Source organism: Bos javanicus, chromosome 7, assembly GCF_032452875.1.
Source record: "Bos javanicus breed banteng chromosome 7, ARS-OSU_banteng_1.0, whole genome shotgun sequence".
Classification (NCBI taxonomy): domain Eukaryota; kingdom Metazoa; phylum Chordata; class Mammalia; order Artiodactyla; family Bovidae; genus Bos; species Bos javanicus.
In genome coordinates, this window is record NC_083874.1 from 17,490,629 (window position 1) to 17,512,616 (window position 21,988).

The window sequence follows — 21,988 nt, forward strand, 5'->3', positions numbered from 1 at the left end:
TTGACTTCTCCTCTCTGCTCAGATTGCGGTTTTAGCTATCATCTCTCCGGGACACTTTTCCACGACTGAGTCACACTCCCATAGTCCATTCTCAACGCCACGTCCACTTCTGCACAGCACTCGTCACTTTCTAATTATGTATCTGTTGACAAGCTGGTTGGTAATCTGTCTCCCCTAACAGACCGAGAGGGCTGGGACTAGAATCTGGTCTTCATCCAACATCTCATCCACAGCACCAGCACATTTGCAAGATGAATGAATGAATACTAAAGAGCCTGGCCCTTCTGGAGAGACATTGGGAGAGACCCAGCCCTGCCTTGATCCACTGAGCCTACAGGGGGCGTAGGTTGACATGTGAAGACATTGGTGACCCTATCTTTGCTTCCACGCTTCTCCTCTAGGGTGGCTTCAGGGACACCAGGGAGAAAGATGTGTCCCTTACAGCCTTTGTTCTCATCGCGCTGCACGAGGCTAAAGACATTTGCGAGGCACAGGTCAACGTAAGTGTCCCCGCCCTCCCCTCCCCGCCCTGCCCTCCCCCACCAAAAACACACCCACCTGGGGTGAGATTTGCTTTCAGGCCATTTCCAGTGCTCCCAGTGCGCTAACAGTCACCACAGTGGCCATAATAGTGTCCAACATTTACCTGGCAATTAAGATCCCAGGTGGCTCAGTGGTAAAGAATCTGCCTGGAATGCAGGAGATGTGGGTTTGATCCTGGGTCGGGAAGGTCCCCTAAAGAAGGAAATGGCAACCCACTTCAGTATTTTTGCCTGGGAAAGTCCATGGACAGAGGAGCCTGGCAGGCTACAGTCCATGGAGTTGCAAAAGACTTGGACACGACTGAGCGACTAAACAACAAAACAAGAGTCTCATATGTTTAATTCCTGTAATCCTTGTAACAGCCCAAGAGATAGGCTACTCTTATTGCCCCCAGTTTACAGAAGAGACAACTGAGGCACAGAGAAATCAAAGATTGGGTCTTTTCTGCCTGCTTTACCATTTTCAGAAAGTTGTAGCCAAACCCAACAAAAAGCCCCTTCAGCTTGCTTTCCACGAGACTCCTACATTCATATTCCTGTGTGTTAGTCACTCAGTCATGTCCAACTCTTTGCGACCCCATGAACTATAGCCCTCCAGTCTCCTCTGTCCATGGATTTCTCCAGGCAAGAATACCAGAGTGGATTGCCATTCCCTTCTCCAGGGGATCTTCCTGACCCAGGGATTGAAACTGGGTTTCCTGCATTGCAGACAGATTCCTTACCATCTGCACCACCAGGGAAGCCCTTCATATCCTTATGGCTTCCCTAAAGAAAACTGAGGACACAAAACTAAAAATGGAAGGAAAATCCTTCCTGGAGATCTTTAAGGGGATTCTTAAAGGGGTCCATGTCCATGACCCCAAAGGATCACCCAGTGGCTCAGTAGTAAGAATCCACCTGAAGTGCACAGGAGACGCAAGAGACGTGGATTCGATCCCTGGATTGGGAAGATTCCCTGCAGTAGGAAATAGCAACCCACTCCAGTATTCTTGCCTGGGAAATCTCATGGACAGAGGAGCCTGGCATAGGGTCTCCCATAGGGTCACAAAGAGTCAGTCACGACTGAGCATGCATGACCCCAGAAGGGAAGGAATTAATAATGTAGGCTTTTTGCTGTCCCCTATTCCTCTAGTTTGGGTTCTGAAGGAGAGAAGCTTAGAAAGACAGCCTTAGAAAGACAGCCTGTAATCACTCTATCTGCTTTGCTCTGGGGTTTTGAGATTGGGTTGTTTGACTTTTAGTTTCCCTAGTGGGGAACTTCAGGATCTCTCTTTCAGCCAGCTGCTTCTTCCTTCTCAGGACCCCAGAAAAGAGATGGAGTGGAGGGGGCTGCTACCATTAATGCTGGTGACCTTTAAACCACGATTTCCTGGTTCCAATCTTGGAGATTTGAGAGAAATTATAGTAGAAAAGAGCACCAGGACTGTGGGGTCAGACAGAATTGACCTCAAATCTTGACTCTCATGTAGCCTTTGTCAGGCCTTATTGTGTGCATTTGTAAAATAGGTATAATAATTTTTTGCACTTTTTAGGACTCTCTGAGTTATCTCAGAGGCCACGTGTGTGTCCTGGTTGTCATATGTGTGACTAGATTGTGCAAAAATAAATGGGAAATTTATTTTAGGGATCTAAGAATTTATAGAGTTCAAAAATGAAAGTAGGAATCTGGTAGTCCAGCGGTTAAGACTCCTTGTTTCCACTGCAGGGAGTATGGGTTCATCCCTGGTTGGGGAACTAAGATCCTGCTTGCCATGCATTGCAGCCAAAAAATTAAAAAAAAAAAAAAAATGAAAGTAGCTTCAAGGACTCTGCCAGAATTCTTTGTTCTTTATGTTCTCCATGTCTTCCAATCCTTTCTTGCCCAATAATTCACCTTTGCCTGCCACCCAACCTGCCTGGCAGAACATGGCTGTCTTCCTTGAGGAAATAGTCAGACCAAGGCTAGAACGTTCGGATTCCCAGTGAAGGACTCTGATTGGTTCATCCTGGGTCAGGTGATCATCCCTGAACCAATCAGCTGAGACCAGGAAGTAGGTCTCAGTTGGCAAATATGGCTACTTCCATTGTGGCCATTTGAATGAAAGGGAGGAGGTGTTCTTACAACAGAGGAGGATAGATGTAGGAAGGCAGTCAAAAGGGTTGTTTCTACTACAACACAACATTTTCTACAATACAGCAACATTAAAATAAAGTATGGCATAGGCGGTGGAGCCAGACTGATGGTGTTTAAATCAATAGGATGCTACCCAGCTTGTGAAAACCAGTTGTTAAATTTATAGGAATTTGCAATCTGGTTGCTGAACACAAACGTTGTTAAAAATTAAATCATATAAATTCACACTGCAAAGATTAAACACTGAAAACAGGTGATAAACTTAAAATGTATCACTTCCTAAATATTTTGCTACTTTTTATCATTATTCTCAGGGTTATTTATTTATGTCTATTGTATCTCTATATTGGAAATATTATATCATGTTGTTCCACTGTTCCTCTCTTCCCAAATCTACAGTCAGCCATGCCACATTGGTGGGTTGAAATCAAGCATGATAGTATTGACACCATGGAAATCATCAAACATTTCAAATCATGTCTTCCCCTGGTCCCCATCTTTCTGTGTCACAGTATTTAATCTGTGTAGTAGGATAATGATGAAAGTAATGCCTGCCTCATAAGATTTTATGAGATTAAATGAGCAGCTATATGACTGGGACATTGTAAGAGCTAGCTGATAATGACTGAATAAGAAGTGTTCCCTGGTGTGCTGAATCTGGCTCACACTAGCTCATGAATGCCTGTTGGGAGTATGTCTTCCCCATTCTATGTTCAAGGACATCACAGTGGTTACTTGAAATTGACCCTGGTGGAAGGTTTTATGCCATTGTAATGGGCAATTTATTGGATTGGCAAAAGTTCAGATTTTTCTATAACATCTTACAGAAAAGCCCGAATGAACAACTAGTACCACACCCATGGCCCCCCGCCCAGTCCTGTGCCTCCACTGAAGAGCTGGTTGTTAAATATTCACCAGCACACCACTTGGTATTTAGACATACACACCGCACCACACACACACACACACACACACACACACACAAACACACACACAGCCCATAGTAGGTACTCAGCAACAAAGCAGCTCACAATGGAAAACCCTCAAACATAGATCCAAAGCAAACAGGTCCCAAGGACAAAAGCCACCTGGTCCCAGAAAGTGATCTTCATCAGTTGTCTAACAGCAACGCTCCCCTGACCAGAGTACCCAATCCTCTTTGTCATAGAGCCTGGGCCGCAGCATCGCTAAGGCAGGAGACTTCCTTGAAAACCACTACAGAGAGTTGCGAAGACCATATACTGTGGCCATTGCTGCCTATGCCCTGGCTTTGTTGGGCAAGCTGGAGGGTGACCGCCTCACCAAATTTCTGAACACAGCCAAAGGTGAGGGGTAGCCTGGAGGAGTACGGAGGGACCCCTGGCTGGGGACTGAGGGTGGCCCTCTCCAGCTGGGGTGCATGGTTTTAAGCTGCACTGGGATGAACGTCTCCAAGCTGAACTGGGATGAATGGCTTTGTGGTGTAATAATTTCTGCTTGTAAACCACACAAGAAGGCTCACTGCATAATTCATTCAACCATGTTGAATGCTGAGCACTTGCTATGACCCAGCAGTGAGGTGTCATTAAGACCATGAGCATGGACATCAGACAGATCTAAATTGAAATCCCACTCTGCCACTTTCTCACTGTCTGACCTTGTACAAGTCGCTTAACCTCTCTGGATCTTAGTTTCTTCATCTTTAAATGATACCTAGGGCTTCCCTAGTGGCTCAGTGGTCAAGAATCTGCCTGCCAGGAGATTCTTGGGTGCAATCCTTGGATCAGGAAGATCCGCTGGAGAAGGAAATGGCAACCCACTCCAGTATTCTTGCCTGGGAAGTCCCATGGACAGAGGAGCCTGGCAGGCTACAGTTCATGGAGTTATAAAAGAGTCAGATACCACTTAGTGACTAACAGCAACAATATTGTAATATTATAATTATCTCAAAGGTAATCAGGATTCAGTAAAATAATACCATGGGGAATTTAGCACAGTGCTTAGAACATAGTGGGCTGCTAGTCATTGGTTCCAGTGATGACACTGTATCATGTTTGTATGCACTGATAATAAGGTATCTCAAGTATCATATAAACACCAAAGTGGTTTAACACGACAAAAGTATGTTGTTGGTGGACAGCTCTCCTCCATACAGTGACACAGGGATCAAGGTCTCTATCTTTTCATGGCTCTGCCATTCTGGGGCCTCAGAATCCTGCCTTTTCAAGCTGAAAGGGAAATAGGAAGATTGTGCAAGGGACTAGACATAGAAGAGGCCCAATCACTGCTGTGCACATTCCATTGGCCAGAGCTTAGTCATGTGGCCATATCTACCTGCAAAGTCTTCTGGGAAATGTAGTCCAACTGTGTGCACAGGGAGAGGAGGTTATCCTCCTCTTGGTTCTCAGTGACAATCTCTGCCATCATAACTTTCTTTGGCACTTGGGACACCACCGTGAGTACAGCACAGCCCTTGCCATTATGGCCTCACACTCCAATTGAAGAATGAAATGAGTTCATAGATTACTATAGAGTATCAGAGTGCTGGGATCGGAGAAGCACAGGATCCTTTAAGAGACAGGAGGAAGAGGGACCTCCACTCAATCTTGGGGTGCCCACTAATTGTGCAGGGTGGGTAAGAATTAACAAAGTAGATGGAGAAAAGGGGTGGGTAAGAATTAACAAAGTAGATGGAGAAAAGGTACTCTATGTTAAGGGAACAGAATATGCCAAGGCTCAGAGGTAAAAATGTGTGTTTCAAGTTTAGGAAATCTCCCACAGTGGGGCTGAAGTGCAGAGCTCATATGGAAGAGTGAAGGTGGATGAAGGAAGAGAATGAGGCAGGAGCCAGCAGATTAAGGACCTAGAATGTGGGCCAGGACACCTGAACACCGAGCAGTCTAGGCTATGAGTCTTTTTTTCCTGAGTTTTCTCTGAGCTGTTTACAGGATGGACAGAGCAGTGAGCACTGGGGGTGGGGGGTTCTCCCTGCAGAAAAGAACCGCTGGGAGGAACCCAACCAGAAGCTCTACAATGTGGAGGCCACGTCCTACGCCCTCTTGGCTCTGCTGGCACGCAAAGACTACGACACTACGCCTCCTGTCGTGCGCTGGCTCAACGAGCAGAGATACTATGGAGGTGGTTATGGCTCCACGCAGGCAAGTAGTCCACACATACCCCGCCCCGGTAACTGCATCCCAACCTCCTCTGGCCTCATTAGTCTTCTGAAGAAAGTACCGAGACCAAGAGAGGCAGTGCTTCTCTTCCATCAGCCAGGATGATTGGAATGAAGTCAAGAATCTTTTTTTTTTTTTATTGCAAACCCATCTGTGAACTCTAGACTACATTCTGAATGCCCTGAGCTGTGTTTCAAGCCTCCTTTTCCCTCTTGGTGTCTATATCATGTTCTCAGGGCCCAGGTTCAAGTGTGAATCTCTCTTTCCCACTGTGGGTTCTAGACCATGTTCCCAGTGCCCCATCTTACTCTGTCTCACTGGTGGGTTCTAGCTCATGTTCATTTCACCAGGCCCCCAGTGTTACCCTGTCTCATCAGTGGGTTCTAGACCAGGTTCTTAATGACTCTACAGCATTATCCAAGGGGCTTCCCTGGTGGCTCAGAGATGAAAGTATCTGCCTGAAATGCAGGAGACCTGGGTTAGATCCTTGGGTTGGGAAGATCCCCTGGAAAAGGGAATGGCAACCCACTCCAGTATTCTTGCTTGGAGAATTCCATGGACAGAGGAGCCTGGTGGGCTACAGTCCATAGGGTCACAAAGAGTTGGACACAACTGAGCAACTAACACCTCACACACCATTATCCAAGCCTCTGTCTCCCACTAGTGGGTTCTAGACCACATTCTAAGTTCTATCAGGCTCCCAGTGTTACCACATCTTATTGTGAGTTCTAGACCAGGTTTTTAGTTAGTCTAGTCCCTGATGGGTTCTAGACTATGGGTTCAGTAACCTCAAACTCCAAGAAGCTCAGGCTCCAGTCTAACCGCTTTTCTTTCTGGTGGGTTCTCAATCACACTCTCAGTGTCACTTTGGGGTTCTAGATCAGATGCTCAGTGTTCCCAGATTCCAATTTCATTCTTTTATTTCATGAGTGGGTTCTAGACACATTCTCAGTGCCTCTACCAATGCTTGTCTTAGACTCTCTCCTCTGGATGTGTCTAGAGCACCTTCTCAGTGTGGCTGGACTTTCTGTCTTATGCCTGTACACTCTGGTGGATTCTAGCCATGTTCCCAGTGTCTCTAAGCTCTTGTCTGACCTGTCTCACTCAGAGTTCTAGGACATGTCCTCAGTATCCGACCAGCCCCTAATCATATTCTTACCCTCTCTGGTGGGTTCTAGGTCACTGCCTCAATGCCCCAGGTCTGATATGAGTCTCTTCATCCCTCAGTGGTTCTAACCACTTTCTCAGTAACCCAAATTCACCCCCTTTCTCTGTCATGGGTAACAGGCCACTTTCATGGTGTTCCAAGCCTTGGCCCAATACCAGAAGGATGTTCCTGATCACAAGGAGCTGAACCTGGATGTGTCCATCCAACTGCCCAGCCGCAACTCTGCGGTCAGGCATCGTATCCTCTGGGAATCTGCCAGCCTCCTGCGCTCAGAAGAGGTAAAGTCACCTGGCCACACCCTCATCGCTTTCATCCTCCATGCCAGCCAGACTTTCTAGGAGGCAGGAGATAGAGTCGATGACGATCACCAGTGGGGGAAGGCTTGGTTCCAAATACTCTCTCATCTCTCTCCCCACTCCTTGCAGACTAAGGAAAATGAGCGTTTCACAGTAAAAGCTGAAGGGAAAGGACAAGGCACCTTGTCGGTAAGGAATGGGAACCTACACCTTCTTGACCCACCACCTTCTCTAGGCCCCTCTGTTCCAGTATCCCCTTTCCTTCCCAAGTCAAATGGACTGACACCTCATCTCCCCTCCTACCTCACCAGGTAGTGACCGTGTACCATGCCAAGCTCAAAGGCAAAGTCTCCTGCAAAAAGTTCGACCTCCGGGTTTCCATACGCCCAGCCCCCGAAACAGGTAAAAGGAGTAGAGACCCTATCTGTTACCCTTCCCCCAACCCTGTTCTTATGTCTGCCTCCCTCCTGGATCAGAACCCAGGAACTACACTCCTCCCGCTTCCCCACCACCATCCATCCTTCTGTTTTCTGTGTTTCTAGTCAAGAAGCCTCAGGACGCCAAAGGTTCCATGATCCTTGACATCTGTACCAAGTAAGAGATGGTTCACTGGGATTCATCTTGGCCATCCCTCTGTCTCTAGCAAGACTTCTTAAAAATAATAACTGTGATGCTTAACACTTTCTGAGAGTATATTGTGCATCTAGTCTTGTGCTGAATACAGGACAAGAAGACCTCCCTTTGCATGGCAGTGTGAGATTAGCAACGTGGTCTTGATGTCAGAACATGGTGCTGGGGGATTGGTGACGTTGAATTAGACCATGGTAACAGAAACATACAAAGTGAGACCTGCCCATGTTCATTCCCAAGAACTGAGGCACAGAGAGGTTAAGTAACCCATCAGATGTTACAGAGAGCTGGGATTTGAACCCGGGCCAGTTGGGTTCCAGAACCTGAAAAATGAATCACCTTGATCATTATGTAGCTTTTCCTGTATTCCCCTTAGGAGAATGTTTCTTACATTTGAACCTCCCTCTGTGCTCCTATGTGGGAACTAGAGGCCTCAGTCTTTGATATGACCCCCTTGTCCGGGCACTGATCCCACCTTGGGGACCAACCCCCTCTCCCTCTGCCCCATCCAGGTACCTGGGAGACCAGGATGCCACTATGTCCATCCTGGATATATCCATGATGACAGGCTTCTCACCTGATGTCGAAGACCTCAAAATGGTATGAAGGCCTTGGGCTCAGGGGCTGGGATCCATGGGCAGGAGCCCAGGGTCTGGAAGAAGCTGGAGTGGCAGGGGGAATGGGGATGCAGGAGGGATTTTTACAAACCACATCCTTCCCCAGCTGAGCACTGGTGTCGACAGATACATCTCTAAGTATGAGATGAACAGAGACTCCAACAAGAACACACTCATCATCTACCTGGACAAGGTAAGGCTTCCATTGGGATCCTGAACCTCTGCCTGGCTGACCTTTCCTTCTCCACTGGCCTCGTGCCCAGGTGGGGCCAGGGAGACAAGGTCTGGACCGCTGGGTATTGGAGGACAGGGGCATGTAAAACAAGGCCAACCCACCTTCTGTAAGCATTGCACCGTCTGACCACTCATGTCCCAACTGTATTTTTCACTTGTTCCCTCCAGCTTCTTCTCACCAGAGTCTTAACCACTGAGTGGAAAAAAAAACCCACTTGTGGTTTTAAAAAAGCAGTGCTTGATGGAGAGAAAGAGCTTCCCTTGTTCCCCAGCCCCTAGCATTTCTCTCTTCTCTTATTTTCTCCCCATTCTTCCCTTGTTCTATTTATTCCCGTGTTCTATTTATTCAGTTATATGACAGAGCTGGGTCTTCATTGTGGTGCATGGGCTCTTGGCTGTGGCATGCCACAAGTACTGAACCCACATGCCATACCTGGAGAAGTCCACATGCCGATTTACAGTCCGACCAACAGTGCACAGCTTCCCAACATTTGTTAGTTGTGTTCTTTGTGATGATAGCTATTCCGGCATGTGTGGGTGCTATCTCATTGCAGGTTTTGGGTTTTTTTTTTTTTTTGGCTGAACTGGGTCTTCTTTGCTGCACATGGGCTTTGTCTAGTTGCGGCGAGTGGGGGCTACTCTTCATTGCAGTGCGCGGGCTTCTCATCGTGGTGGCTTCTCTTGATGCTAGAGTGTGGGCTCTAGGGCACAGGCTCGGTACACGGTCTAAGTTGCTCCGCGGCATGTGGAATCTTAGTTCCCCACCCAGGGATCAAACCAGAGTCTCTTGCATTGGCAGGTGGATTCTTGACCATGGAGAGACCTGGGAAGCCCCATATTGATACATACACATGTGTATATGTGATGACACATATATTTGGAGAAAAGTCATAGTAGAGAGAAAGAGAGCAAGGGCAGGGACTTCCCTGCTGGTCCAGTGGTTAAAAATCCACTTTCTTAAGAAGGAAAGGAAATAGCAACCCACTCCAGTATTCTTGCATGGGAAATCCCATGGACAGAAAAGAGCCTGGCGGGCTACAGTCCATGGGGTTGCAAACAGTTGGATGCCACTTAATGACTAAACAACGTCTCAGTACATATATGTATATATCTGTCTCCTTCCTCCTTCCCTCACTCCCTTTCTCCCTCTTTTCTTTCTTTCTCTCTAATTTTTCCAATTTTATTGAGCCGTAATTGACGTATAACACTGTGTAGTTTTAATGTGCACAATGTAACGATTTTATATATTTATATACTGAGAAATAATTACCACAATAAGGTCAGTTACATCCACCTCCTACATAGTTATAATGTGTGTGTTGAGAACTTTTTTAAGATCTACTCTTAGCAACTTTCAAGTGTCTAATGCAGTCTTGTTAACCACAGAATGTTTTTAAGGACGTAAATAGCAGTCCTTGGCCAGAGCTCAATCACGTGGCCACAAGGAACTGAAACATGCTGAGAAGTGCAATCTAGCCTTAGTGGGGTGGGGTGGGGGTGGGGTAATGGATTTGATGAACTGCTTATTGATCTTTTGTCAAAGATTCCTGCCCACTGCCCCTGCCCCGCCCCTGGCATCTTCCCCACCTAGATCCCTCAGCTTCTCCACCACTTTCCAACCCCCAGGACCCCATGCTGGACTTCCTCCAATGTTGGCCCTGACACTGACCAACCTCCTTCTTCCCAGGTCTCACACACAGTGGAGGACTGTCTGTCCTTCAAAGTTCACCAGTACTTTAATGTCGGACTTATACAGCCTGGGGCAGTCAAGGTGTACTCCTATTACAACCTGGGTGAGCAGCCATCCTAGGACCTGGGATCTGGGAGTTAGACTCTAGGGGTCTTGGGGATCTGAGGGTTAAGAGTTTGGGGGTCCCCAGGTCTTGGAGTTAGGAGCCTGGGGTCCCCAGGTGTGGGAGTTAGGGGTCTGGGAGTTAGGGATCTGGGGGTTAAGGGTCTGGGGGCCTCAGGGATCTGAGAGCTAGGAGTGTGGGGATCCCGGAAATCTGAGGGTTAGGAGTCTGGTGGTCCCTGGGTCTGGGAGTTAGGGATCTGGGGGTCCCCAGGTCTGGGAGTTAAGGGCCTGGGGGTCTCTGGATCTGAGAGTTAGGGGTCTGGGGATCCCCAGGTCTGGGAGTTAGGAGTCTGGGTGTCCCAGGGCTGGGGACCTGGCATCTGGAGGTCTGACCGACTGGAGTTGGATAACTGAGCCTCCAGGTGTGGTGTCTGGGGCGGAGGCCCTAGCCCTCTGACCCCTCCCCATCACCTCTGCTGCAGATGAAACTTGTATCCGCTTCTATCACCCGGATAAAGAGGACGGAATGCTGAGCAAACTCTGCCACAAAGATACCTGCCGCTGTGCAGAGGGTAAGTGCTCAGGCGCCAGGAGGGTGGCCACACCCACTGGACCCCGGCTCCCTTGGGGTGGGGGGTTGACCCAAGAGGGCTGGACCAGGGTACCGGCGTACCCCTGGGTAGTGGGTGCCCTGAACAGGAAGTGGGTCTTAGACCGTGTCCCCCCCGCCCCGCCCCCCACCCACCCCTCAGAGAACTGCTTCATGCACCACACGGAGAAGGAGGTCACTCTGGAGGACCGGCTGGACAAGGCTTGCGAGCCGGGCGTGGACTATGGTGAGTGGGGCGCTGGGCGAGAGGCGGGAAAAGGTGCATGCATGCGTGCTTGTGTGTGAGCGGCAGTGTGAAGGCGGGTGTGGTCCTGGCTGCGTGTGGTGACTGTGGTTGTGGGTGACTGGTGTATGTGTGTGTGTGTTGTAAGGGGCTCTGATTGCACAGGGAGACATGGTCATGAGTGGGGTGGTTTTGTGGGTGTGTGTGTGTGACAGGTGGTTGGGAATGGATGTGGTTGTGCGTACCGCCATGTTGTGGGGAACCTGTGGGTCACGGTGGATAGGAGTCACTATCATCGTGTCTCCGACGGTGGTTGTGGAGGGCTCTGATTGTGTGCATGGCTGTGAGTGTAGCCCGGCGTGATATACTGCAGTGAGGGGGGTGGCTAGCAGGGACATGAGCATGCCTGGCTGTGATCATCGCTTGGGAGGAGCCAGGTGAGGGCGCCCCACAGAGAGCCTTGCCCAGGACGCCCCGCTGTCTTCCCCACCCCTCAACAGTGTACAAGACCAAACTTATCCAGAAGAAGCTGGAAGATGACTTTGACGAGTACATCATGGTGATCGAGAACATCATCAAATCGGGTTAGCCCTGTGTCTACTGTCTTTCTACCTCCCCCTTCCCCCAGCCCCTCCCCTTCTCCTCCCCCAACTCAGCTTCCCTTGCCCTCCCCACTCTCCCCCTCTCCCTCCCCCAGCTCAGCTTCCCTTCCCCTCCCTCCCCATACCCAGTCCCTCCCCTCCCCCTCCCCCAGTTCAGCTTCCCTTTCCCTCCGCTCCAGGCTCGGACGAGGTGCAGGTTAAACAGGAGCGCAAGTTCATCAGCCACATCAAGTGCAGGGAAGCCCTTAAACTGAAGGAGGGGGCACACTATCTCGTGTGGGGCGTGTCCTCTGACCTGTGGGGCGAGAAACCCAAGTGAGTTCCCACCCCAGTGCCTTCCAGAGGCCGCCTCCTCCCACCTTCCGCACCCCCTCCTGACCCGTCTGTCTTCCCTCAGGATCAGCTACATCATCGGGAAGGACACCTGGGTGGAGCTGTGGCCCGAGGCTGAAGAATGTCAAGATGAGGAGAACCAGAAACAGTGCGAGGACCTGGCCAACTTCACAGAGAACATGGTCGTCTTTGGCTGCCCCAACTGATCCCACACACATACACCCTCTCATACACACTGTCCACCCAATAAAGCTTCACTTCTGTTCCACATGTCTCCTGAAGTCTGGAGGTCTTTGAGAGGGGGACAGAGGCAGCTTCGACCCCCCCTCCCTCCGCCCCCCACTGCCTCACTTGCCACTCAGCTCCATCCTACAGGAACCTGACCTGATTCCCACTTCATTACCTCCTGCAGTTCACCTTCACATTCACCGGCTTCCTCATCTCCAGTGCCCGTGCCTGCCTCACCTGTTCCTAGCCGGAAGTGCGTATGCCTCTTCCAGAGGCGGCCTCCGGAAGGCATGGGGTGGGAACTCACTTGGGTTTCTCGCCCCACAGGTCAGAGGACATGCCCCACACGAGGTAGTGTGCCCACTCCTTAAGGCGGATTCTTCACCATCTGAGCCACCAGGGAAGCCCAAGAGTAGTGGAATGGGTAGTTTATCCCTTCTCTAGGGGAAACTTTTGACCCAGGAATCCAACCAGGGTCTCCTGCACTGCAGGTAGATTCTTTACCAGTTGAGCTTCCCTGACCGGGGATTGAACCCTGCATTGGGAACATGGAGTCTTAGCCACTGGACCACCAGGGAAGTCCCTCTTCGTGTTTTCTTACCAGCATCCTTGCCTACATCCTCACCTGGGTATTTCCCTGGCTTCTTGCTTGCACCTCCCCCTGCGTCTCTACCTGTGTCTTCAGCATCAGAACCCTCCAGTCCTTCTCTGCCTTCTCACCCTCATGCCCGCCTGTATCCTGAGCTCCCATCCTCACCTGCTGGGACCTTCATCGCATTTGCCCTCCTCCTCAGCTCACTTTCACTCCATTTCCAGTCTCACCTGCACCCCGTGTGCCGGCCTCTAGACTCACCCTCCTGGTCACCATTTTGTAGATGGGCCTGAGCAGACTGGTGGGATTGTGTGAGGCGGCTGGGCCGGGAGGGGGCAGTCACAGGCAGGTCAGGGTGATGTTTCCGCCTGGAGCCTGAGGGACCAAGTGAGATCTGACTCATCAGCCAGCGATTGAGGAGGCAGTGCAGGGGCTCTTGTGGTCACAGCCTCATCAGAAACACATAGTGAGGCAGCAGCCACAGAGGGTGAGGCCACTGGCTGCCCAAGGGCCCTAAGTGCCTATCCACCTGTGGCCCCTTGAGGATGGTTGAAGGTGAGATCCAGGCTCCAGCTCTGGGTGAGACCATCACAGGAAAACACCTCTGAACCTGGAAGTCACCCCTGCACAACCCCCTTCCCCTAAGACCTCAGGTTCTGGAATTCCCCACCCCCTTAACTCCAGGAATGTGAGGGGAAATTGACTCACAGCCCATCCCTACTCCCTCCAGTCCCTGGTTGCCAGAGGCTCCTGTCAAGGGGACACTCAAAAATCCTCCTTACTCACTAGGTGTCCCAGCTGACGTCTACCAGCCACTCCCCTCCCCATCACTCTCCTTCTTGGACAGTTTCTCATTTCTTTTCACATTCATTTCTCCTTCCTTCTGGCTTGGAATTCAAGTTCCTCGTTTCTTTAATGCATTGGGTGGTTTTTTGTTGTTGTTGTTTGATTTTTTTTTTTTTTTTCCCAGCATCTATGGTTCGAGGCTGTGAACATATGGTTTGAGGATCTCACATTTCTAAAGATAGCATGGAGTTGATTTCAGACAGTGAGGGTGTCCAAATAAGAAAGGAGAACAGGGCAATGTGAAAAGCCTGCCTGTGATGGAACCACCTTCAAAGTCATTTAGATTGAGGGGTGGTTCAGTTTACATGTCAATTTTTGCTAGGCTATGGTGACCAGTTGTTGGGTTAAACACCAGTCTAAATGTTGCTATGAAGGTTTTTTTTTCCCCTTGAATTTTTTTTTTACTTTTTTTGAAAACTGGGCAGAATGCTAAATATCCACCTTTACAATAAACAAATACAGTAACAGTAACTCACACTGAAACAAACCATATTGGAGAAGGAAATAGCAACCCACTCCAGTATTTGTGTCAAAAAATCCTATGGACAGAGGAGCCTGGCAGGCTACAGTCCAAAGGGTCACATAGGGTCGGACAAAACTGAGCAACTGAGCACGCACGGGGCTGATTCGTGTTGCTGTATGGCAGAAATCAACAGAACGTCGTGAATCAATTATCCTCTAGTTAAAAATAATTTAAAGAAACATATTTCTGATAGCCATTATTTTTCTGTTTGGGACTGTTTTCAAGGTTTCTTTTGTTAATATTTATATATTTATTTGGGTGTGCCAAGACTTCAGTTGCAGCATGTGGAATCTAGGTCCCTAACCAGGGATGGGCCCCAAGGCCCCTGCGCTGGGAGTGCAGAGTCTTAGCCACTAGACTACCAGGGAAATCCCTGTTTTCAAGGTTTTTTGTCTCAAAAACAGAAATGTCCCAATCCAAAGGCTCAGAATAGGCCATCTTTTAAACAAAGAGGCAATGATTGACAAAAGGCTATGAATACAACATGTAAATAGTTGATACAGACCTAATAGGATTTGTCAAAATCAGTCACATCTAGTAACACACCTGAAGTGTTCTTGTATAAAATACCATGTGAAGAAAAGAAGACTTTATCAATGTCTAAAAAAAGTGGGTTTGTTTATAGACAATCTGACAAGTTATCATAAGAAGTGTTTCCTGAGACTTCCCTGGCAGTCCAGTGGTTAAGACTCTGTGCTCTCAGTGTAGGAGGCACAGGTTTGATCCCTGATTAAGGAACTAAGATTCCACACGCCGCGCAGCATGGCCAAAAAAAAAAATGTTTTCCTGAGACATAAGTTAACGCAACATTATTCTTGAACCCTTTCAGTTCGACTTCCCACTCCATAAAATTGCTGAGGATCTGAAACTGAGAAAGTATATTTGAGTACAAACAGCTTGTGAAACTTAATACATTTTTAAACTTTTTTAAATTAATTTTTTAATTGGAGGAAAGTTGCTTTACAATGTGGGGTGTTGGTTTCTGCCATGTGTGCTTTAGTGCTCAGTCATGTCCTACTCTTGTGACCCCATGACTGTAGCCCGCAGGACTCCTCTGTCCATGTGGATTCTCCAAGCAGTAATACTGGAGTGGGTTGTCATGCTATCCTCCAGGAGATTTTCTCAACGCAGGGACTGAATCCAGGTCTCCTGCATTGCAGACGGATTCTTTACCATCTGAGCCACCAGAGAAGCTCTGTTTCTGCCACACAACAAAGCAAAATTGGCCATAATTATGCATATATCCCCTCCTTCTTGAGCCTCCCTCCTCTTGCCCCATCCCTCCCCTCTAGGTCCACAGAGCACCAAGCTGGGCTCCCTGTATTATACAGCAACTTCTCACCAGCTATCTGTTTTACACATGTAGCATATATATATATATATATATATATATATATATATATATATATATGTCAATGCCTCTTTCTCCATTCATCCCATTCTCTCCTTCCCTCCCTCTGTCCACAAGTCATTTTTTTTTCTTTTTTGCATTATCAGCAGGTCTTACTGAACTACCAACCAACTTGCCCATTCCATATGCATTTCAGATGGGTGAGGCTTCTCTGTATAGGAGCCAATATTGTCTTTGATCCTATGCTCAAGGTTGTCTAAAAGAACAGTTTTCTCCCCATTTTGCAGTACTTTAGCCTTCCTATTAGCAAAAGAGGTGACCAGCCCCATAGACCAAAGAGACTACAGTCACAGGATGGGGAGTTCCTCTTACTTTTTGTTTTTTGACCGAGCTGCATGGCATATGGGAGGGAGCTTAGTTTCCAGACAGGGATTGAACCCATGCCCCCTGCACTGGAAGTGCAGAGTCTTAACCACTGTACCACCAGGGAAGTCCCTCCTCCTCTTACAATTTTTTATTTTGATGTTTGGAATTCTTTTGTTGTTGTTTGAGTTTTTGGTTTGTTTTCTTGCTTGTTTGGGGTTCTTTTTGTTTCTTTGTTGGTTTTTAATTGAAATAAGAGCTTCCCAGGTGGCGCTAGTGGTAAAGAATCTGCCTGCCAATGCAGGCGACACAAGAGATGTGGGTTCAGTCCCTGGGTGGGGAAGACCCCCTGAAGGAGGAAATGGCTACCCACTCCAGTATTCTTCCCTAGTGAGGAGTCCCATGGACTGAGGAGCCTGGCGGATTACAGCCTGTGGGGTTGAAAAGAGTGGGACACGACTGAGTGACTGAACATTACTACTGCTACTAAAGTTGACTTACAGTGTTGTGTTCGGATGTTTGGGACTCTTGATGCCAAGTCTATTTACTTTATTGTTTTGGGTTCGAGTTTATACACCCTTTCTGTGTTTCCTGTCTAGAGAAGATCCTTTAGTATTTGGAGAGCTGGTATGGTGGTGCTGAATTCTCTCAGCTTTTTTTTTTTTTTTTTTGAAACAGAACTTTATTCTTCTTTAATATAAATTTATTTATTTTAATTGAAGGCTAATTACTTTACAATATTGTATTGGTTTTGCCATATATCTACAAGAATCTGCCACGGGTGTTCCCCATCCTGACCCCCCCTCCCACCTCCCTCCCCATCCTATCCCTCTGGGTCATCCCAGTGCACCAGTCCCAAGCATCCTGTATCATGCATTGAACCTGGACTGGCGATTCATTTCACATATGATAATATACATGTTTCAATGCCATTCTCCCAAATCATCCCACCCTCGCCCTCTCCCACAGAGTCCAAAAGACTGTTCTATACATCTGTGTCTCTTTTGCTGTCTCGCATACAGGGTTATTGTTACCATCTTTCTAAATTTCATATATACGCATTAGTATACTGTATTGGTGTTTTACTTTCTGGCTTATTTCACTCTGTGTAGGAGAAGGCAATGGCACCCCATTCCAGTACACTTGCCTGGAATATCCCATGGATGGAGGAGCCTGGTGGGCTGCAGTCCATGGGGTCGCTAGGAGTCGGACACGACTGAGCGACTTCACTTTCTCTTTTCACTTTCATGCATTGGAGAAGGAAATGGCAACCCACTCCAGTGTTCTTGCCTGGAGAATCCCAGGGATGGGGGAGCCTGGTGTGCTGCCATCTCTGGGGTCACACAGAGTCGGACACGACTGAAGCGACTTAGCATAGCATCACTCTGTATAATAGGCTCCGGTTTCATCCACCTCATTAGAACTGATTCAAATATATTCTTTTTAATGGCTGAGTAATACTCCATTGTGTATATGTACCACAGCTTTCTTATCCATTCGTCTGCTGATGGACATCTAGGTTGCTTCCATGTCCTGGCTATTATAAACAGTGCTGCGATGAACATTGGGGTACACGTGTCTCTTTCAATTCTGGTTTCCTTGGTGTGTATGCCCAGCAGTGGGATTGCTGGGTCATATGTCAGTTCTATTTCCAGTTTTTTAAGGAATCTCCACACTGTTCTCCACAGTGGCTGTACTAGTTTGCATTCCCACCAACAGTATAAGAGGGTTCCCTTTTCTCCACACCCTCTGCAGCATTTATTGCTTGTAGACTTTTGGATAGCAGCCATTCTGACTGGTGTGAAATGGTACCTTATTGTGGTTTTGATTTGCATTTCTCTGGTAATGAGTGATGCTGAGCATCCTTTCATGTGTTTGTTAGCCATCTGTATGTCTTCTTTTCAGAAATGTCTGTTTAGTTCTTTGGCCCATTTTGTGATTGGGTCGTTTATTTTTCTGGAATTGAGCTGCAGGAGTTGCTTGTATATTTTTGAGATTAATTCTTTGTCAGATGCTTTGTTTGCTATTATTTTCTCCGATTCTGAAGGTTGTCTTTTCACCTTGATTATAGTTTCCCTTGTTGTGCAGAAGCTTTTAATTTTAATTAGGCCCCATTTGTTTACTTTTGCTTTTATTTCCAATATTCTGGGAGGTGGGTCATAGAGGGTCCTGCTGTGATTGCCTATGTTCTCCTCTAGGAGTTTTATAGTTTCTGGTCTTACATTTAGATCTTTAATCCATTTTGAGTTTATTTTTGTGTATGGTGTTAGAAAGTGTTCTAGTTTCATTCTTTTACAAGTGGTTGATGAGTTTTCCCAGCACCACTTGTTAAAGAGATTGTCTTTAATCCATTGTATATTCTTGCCTCCTTTGTCTAAGATAAGGTGTCCATAAGTGTGTGGATTTATCTCTGGGCTTTCTATTTTGTTCCATTGATCTATATGTCTGTCTTTGTGCCAGTACCATACTGTCTTAATGACTGTGGCTTTGTAGTAGAGCCTGAAGTCAGGCAGGTTGATTCCTCCAGTTCCATTCTTCTTTCTCAAGATCGCTTTGGCTATTCGAGGTTTTTTGTATTTCCATTCAAATTGTGAAATTATTTGTTCTAGCTCTGTGAAGAATACCGTTGGTAGCTTGATAGGGATTGCATTGAATCTATAGACTGCTTTGGGTAGTATACTCATTTTCACTATATTGATTCTTCCGATCCATGAACACGGTATATTTCTCCATCTATTAGTGTCCTCTTTGATTTCTTTCACCAGTGTTTTAAAGTTTTCTATATATAGGTCTTTTGTTTCTTTAGGTAGATATATTCCTAAGTATTTTATTCTTTTCATTGCAATGGTGAAAGGAATTGTTTCCTTAATTTCTCTATTTTCTCATTATTAGTGTATAGGAATGCAAGGGATTTCTGTGTGTTGATTTTATATCCTGCAACTTTACTATATTCATTGATTAGCTCTAGTAATTTTCTGGTGGAGTCTTTAGGGCTTTCTATGTAGAGGATCATGTCATCTACAAACAGTGAGAGTTTTACTTCTTCTTTTCCAATCTGGATTCCTTTTATTTCTTTTTCTGCTCTGATTGCTGTGGCCAAAACTTCCAAAACTATGTTGAATAGTAGTGGTGAGAGTGGGCACCCTTGTCTTGTTCCTGACTTCAGGGGAAATGCTTTCAATTTTTCACCATTGAGGATAATGTTTGCTATTGGTTTGCCATATATAGCTTTTAGTATGTTGAGGTATGTTCCTTCTATTCCTGCTTTCTGGAGGGTTTTTATCATAAAGGGATGTTTAATTTTGTCAAAGGCTTTCTCTGTATCTATTGAGATAATCATCTGGTTTTTACCTTTCAATTTGTTAATGTGGTGTATTACATTGATTGATTTGCAAATATTGAAGAATCCTTGCATCCCTGGAATAAAGCCCACTTGGTCATGATGTATGATCTTTTTAATGTGTTGTTGGATTCTGTTTGCTAGAATTTTGTTAAGGATTTTTGCATCTATACTCATCAGTGATATTGGCCTGTGGTTTTCTTTTTTTGTGGCATCTTTTTCTGGTTTTGGTATTAGGGTGATGGTGGCCTCACGGGATGAGTTTAGAAGTTTACCTTCCTCTGCAATTTTCTGGAAGACTTTGAGTAGGATAGGTGTTAGCTCTTCTCTAAATTTTTGGTAGATGGCTGGGAAGCTGTCTGGTCCTGGGCTTTTGTTTGCTGGAAGATTTCTGATTACAGTTTCAATTTCCGTGCTTGTGAAGGGTCTGTTAAGATTTTCTATTTCTTCCTGGTTCAGTTTTGGAAAGTTGTACTTTCTAAGAATTTGTCCATTTCTTCCAAGTTGTCCATTTTATTGGCATATAGTTGCTGATAGTAGTCTCTTATGATCCTTTGTATTTCTGTGTTGTCTGTTGTGATCTCTCCATTTTCATTTCTAATTTTATTGATTTTATTTTTCTCCCTTTGTTTCTTGATGAGTCTGGCTAATGGTTTGTTAATTTTATTTATCTTCTCAAAGAACCAGCTTTTGGCTTTGTTGATTTTTGCTGTGGTCTCTTTTGTTTCTTTTGCATTTATTTCTGCCCTAAGTTTTAAGATTTCTTTCCTTCTACTAACCCTGGGGTTCTTCATTTCTTCCTTTTCTAGTTGCTTTAGGAATAGAGTTAGGTTATTTATTTGACTTTTTTCTTGTTTCTTGAGGTATGCCTGTATTGCTATGAACCTTCCCCTTAGCACTGCTCTTACAGTGTCCCACAGGTTTTGGGTTGTTGTGTTTTCATTTTCATCGTTTCTATGCATATTTTTATTTCTTTTTTGATTTCTTCTGTGATTTGTTGGTTATTCAGCAGCGTGTTGTTTTGCCTCCATATGTTGACATTTTTAATAGTTTTTCTCCTGTAATTGAGATCTAATCTTACTGCATTGTGGTCAGAAAAGATGCTTGGAATGACTTCAATTCTTTTGAACTTACCAAGCCTAGATTTATGGCCCAGGATGTGATCTATCCTGGAGAACGTTCAGTGTGCGCTTGAGAAAAAGGTGAAATTCATTGTTTGGGGATGAACTGTCCTATAGATATCAATTAGGTCTAACTGGTCTATTGTGTCATTTAAAGTTTGTGTTTCTTGTTAATTTTCTGTTTAGTTGATCTATGCATAAGTGTGAGTAGGGTATTAAAGTCTCCCACTATTATTGTGTTATTGTTAATTTACCCTTTCATACTTGTTAGCATTTGTCTTACATATTGTGGTGCTCCTATGTTGGGTGCATATTTATTTATAATTGTCATATCTTCTTCTTGGATTGATCCTTTGATCATTATGTAGTGTCCATCTTTGTCTCTTTTCACAGCCTTTGTTTTAAAGTCTATTTAATCTGACATGAGTATCCCTACTCCTGCTTTATTTTGGTCTCTATTTGTGTGGAATATCTTTTTCCAGCCCTTCACTTTCAGTCTGTATGTGTCCCTTGTTTCGAGGTGGGTCTCTTGTAGACAACATATATAGGGGTCTTGTTTTTGTATCCATTCAGCCAGTCTTTGTCTTTTTGTTGGGGCATTCAACCCATTTACATTTAAGGTAATTATTGATAAGTATGATCCTGTTGCCATTTACTTTACTGTTTTGGGTTCAAGTTTATACACCCTTTCTGTGTGTCCTGTCTAGAGAAGATCCTTTAGCATTTGCTGGACAGCTGGTTTGGTGGTGCTGAATTCTCTCAGCTTTTGCTTGTCTGTAAAGCTTTTGATTTCTCCTTCATATTTGAATGAGATCCTTGCTGGGTACAGTAATCTGGGCTGTAGGTAATTTTCTTTCATTACTTAAGTATGTCCAGTGCCATTCCCTCCTGACCTGAAGAGTTTCTATTGAAAGATCAGCTGTTATCCTTATGGGAATCCCCTTGTGTGTTATTTGTTGTTTTTCCCTTGCTGCTTTTAATATTTGTTCTTTGTGTTTGATCTTTGTTAATTTGATTAATATGTGTCTTGGGTGTTTCGCCTTGGGTTTATCCTGTTTGGGACTCTCTGGGTTTCTTGGACTTGGGTGATTATTTCCTTCCCCATTTTAGGGAAGTTTTCAACTATTATCTCCTCAAGTATTTTCTCATGGTCTTTCTTTTTGTCTTCTTCTTCTGGGACTCCTATTATTCAAATGTTGGGGCTTTTAACATTGTCCCAGAAGTCTCTGAGGTTGTCCTCATTTCTTTTAATTCATTTTTCTTTTTTCCTCTGTTTCATTTATTTCTACCATTCTATCTTCTACCT

General features: G+C 46.0%; 1 protein-coding gene across 1 annotated transcript in view; it reads left to right on the forward strand.

Moving 5' to 3' along the window:
* C3 (complement C3) overlaps nt 1-12,588 on the forward strand; it is a 36,137-nt gene extending 23,549 nt beyond the window's left edge. Inside the window, exons 27-41 of the mRNA XM_061422437.1 lie at nt 402-500; nt 3,824-3,980; nt 5,629-5,792; nt 7,098-7,256; nt 7,404-7,463; nt 7,586-7,676; nt 7,817-7,868; nt 8,417-8,504; nt 8,628-8,714; nt 10,443-10,548; nt 11,033-11,122; nt 11,303-11,386; nt 11,884-11,967; nt 12,165-12,300; nt 12,383-12,588. Of these exons, the coding sequence (XP_061278421.1) occupies nt 402-500; nt 3,824-3,980; nt 5,629-5,792; nt 7,098-7,256; nt 7,404-7,463; nt 7,586-7,676; nt 7,817-7,868; nt 8,417-8,504; nt 8,628-8,714; nt 10,443-10,548; nt 11,033-11,122; nt 11,303-11,386; nt 11,884-11,967; nt 12,165-12,300; nt 12,383-12,524 (1,599 nt within the window). The 3' untranslated portion in view covers nt 12,525-12,588. The remainder of the gene's footprint in view (nt 1-401; nt 501-3,823; nt 3,981-5,628; nt 5,793-7,097; nt 7,257-7,403; nt 7,464-7,585; nt 7,677-7,816; nt 7,869-8,416; nt 8,505-8,627; nt 8,715-10,442; nt 10,549-11,032; nt 11,123-11,302; nt 11,387-11,883; nt 11,968-12,164; nt 12,301-12,382) is intronic.
* The last annotated feature ends 9,400 nt before the right edge of the window (nt 12,589-21,988 follow it).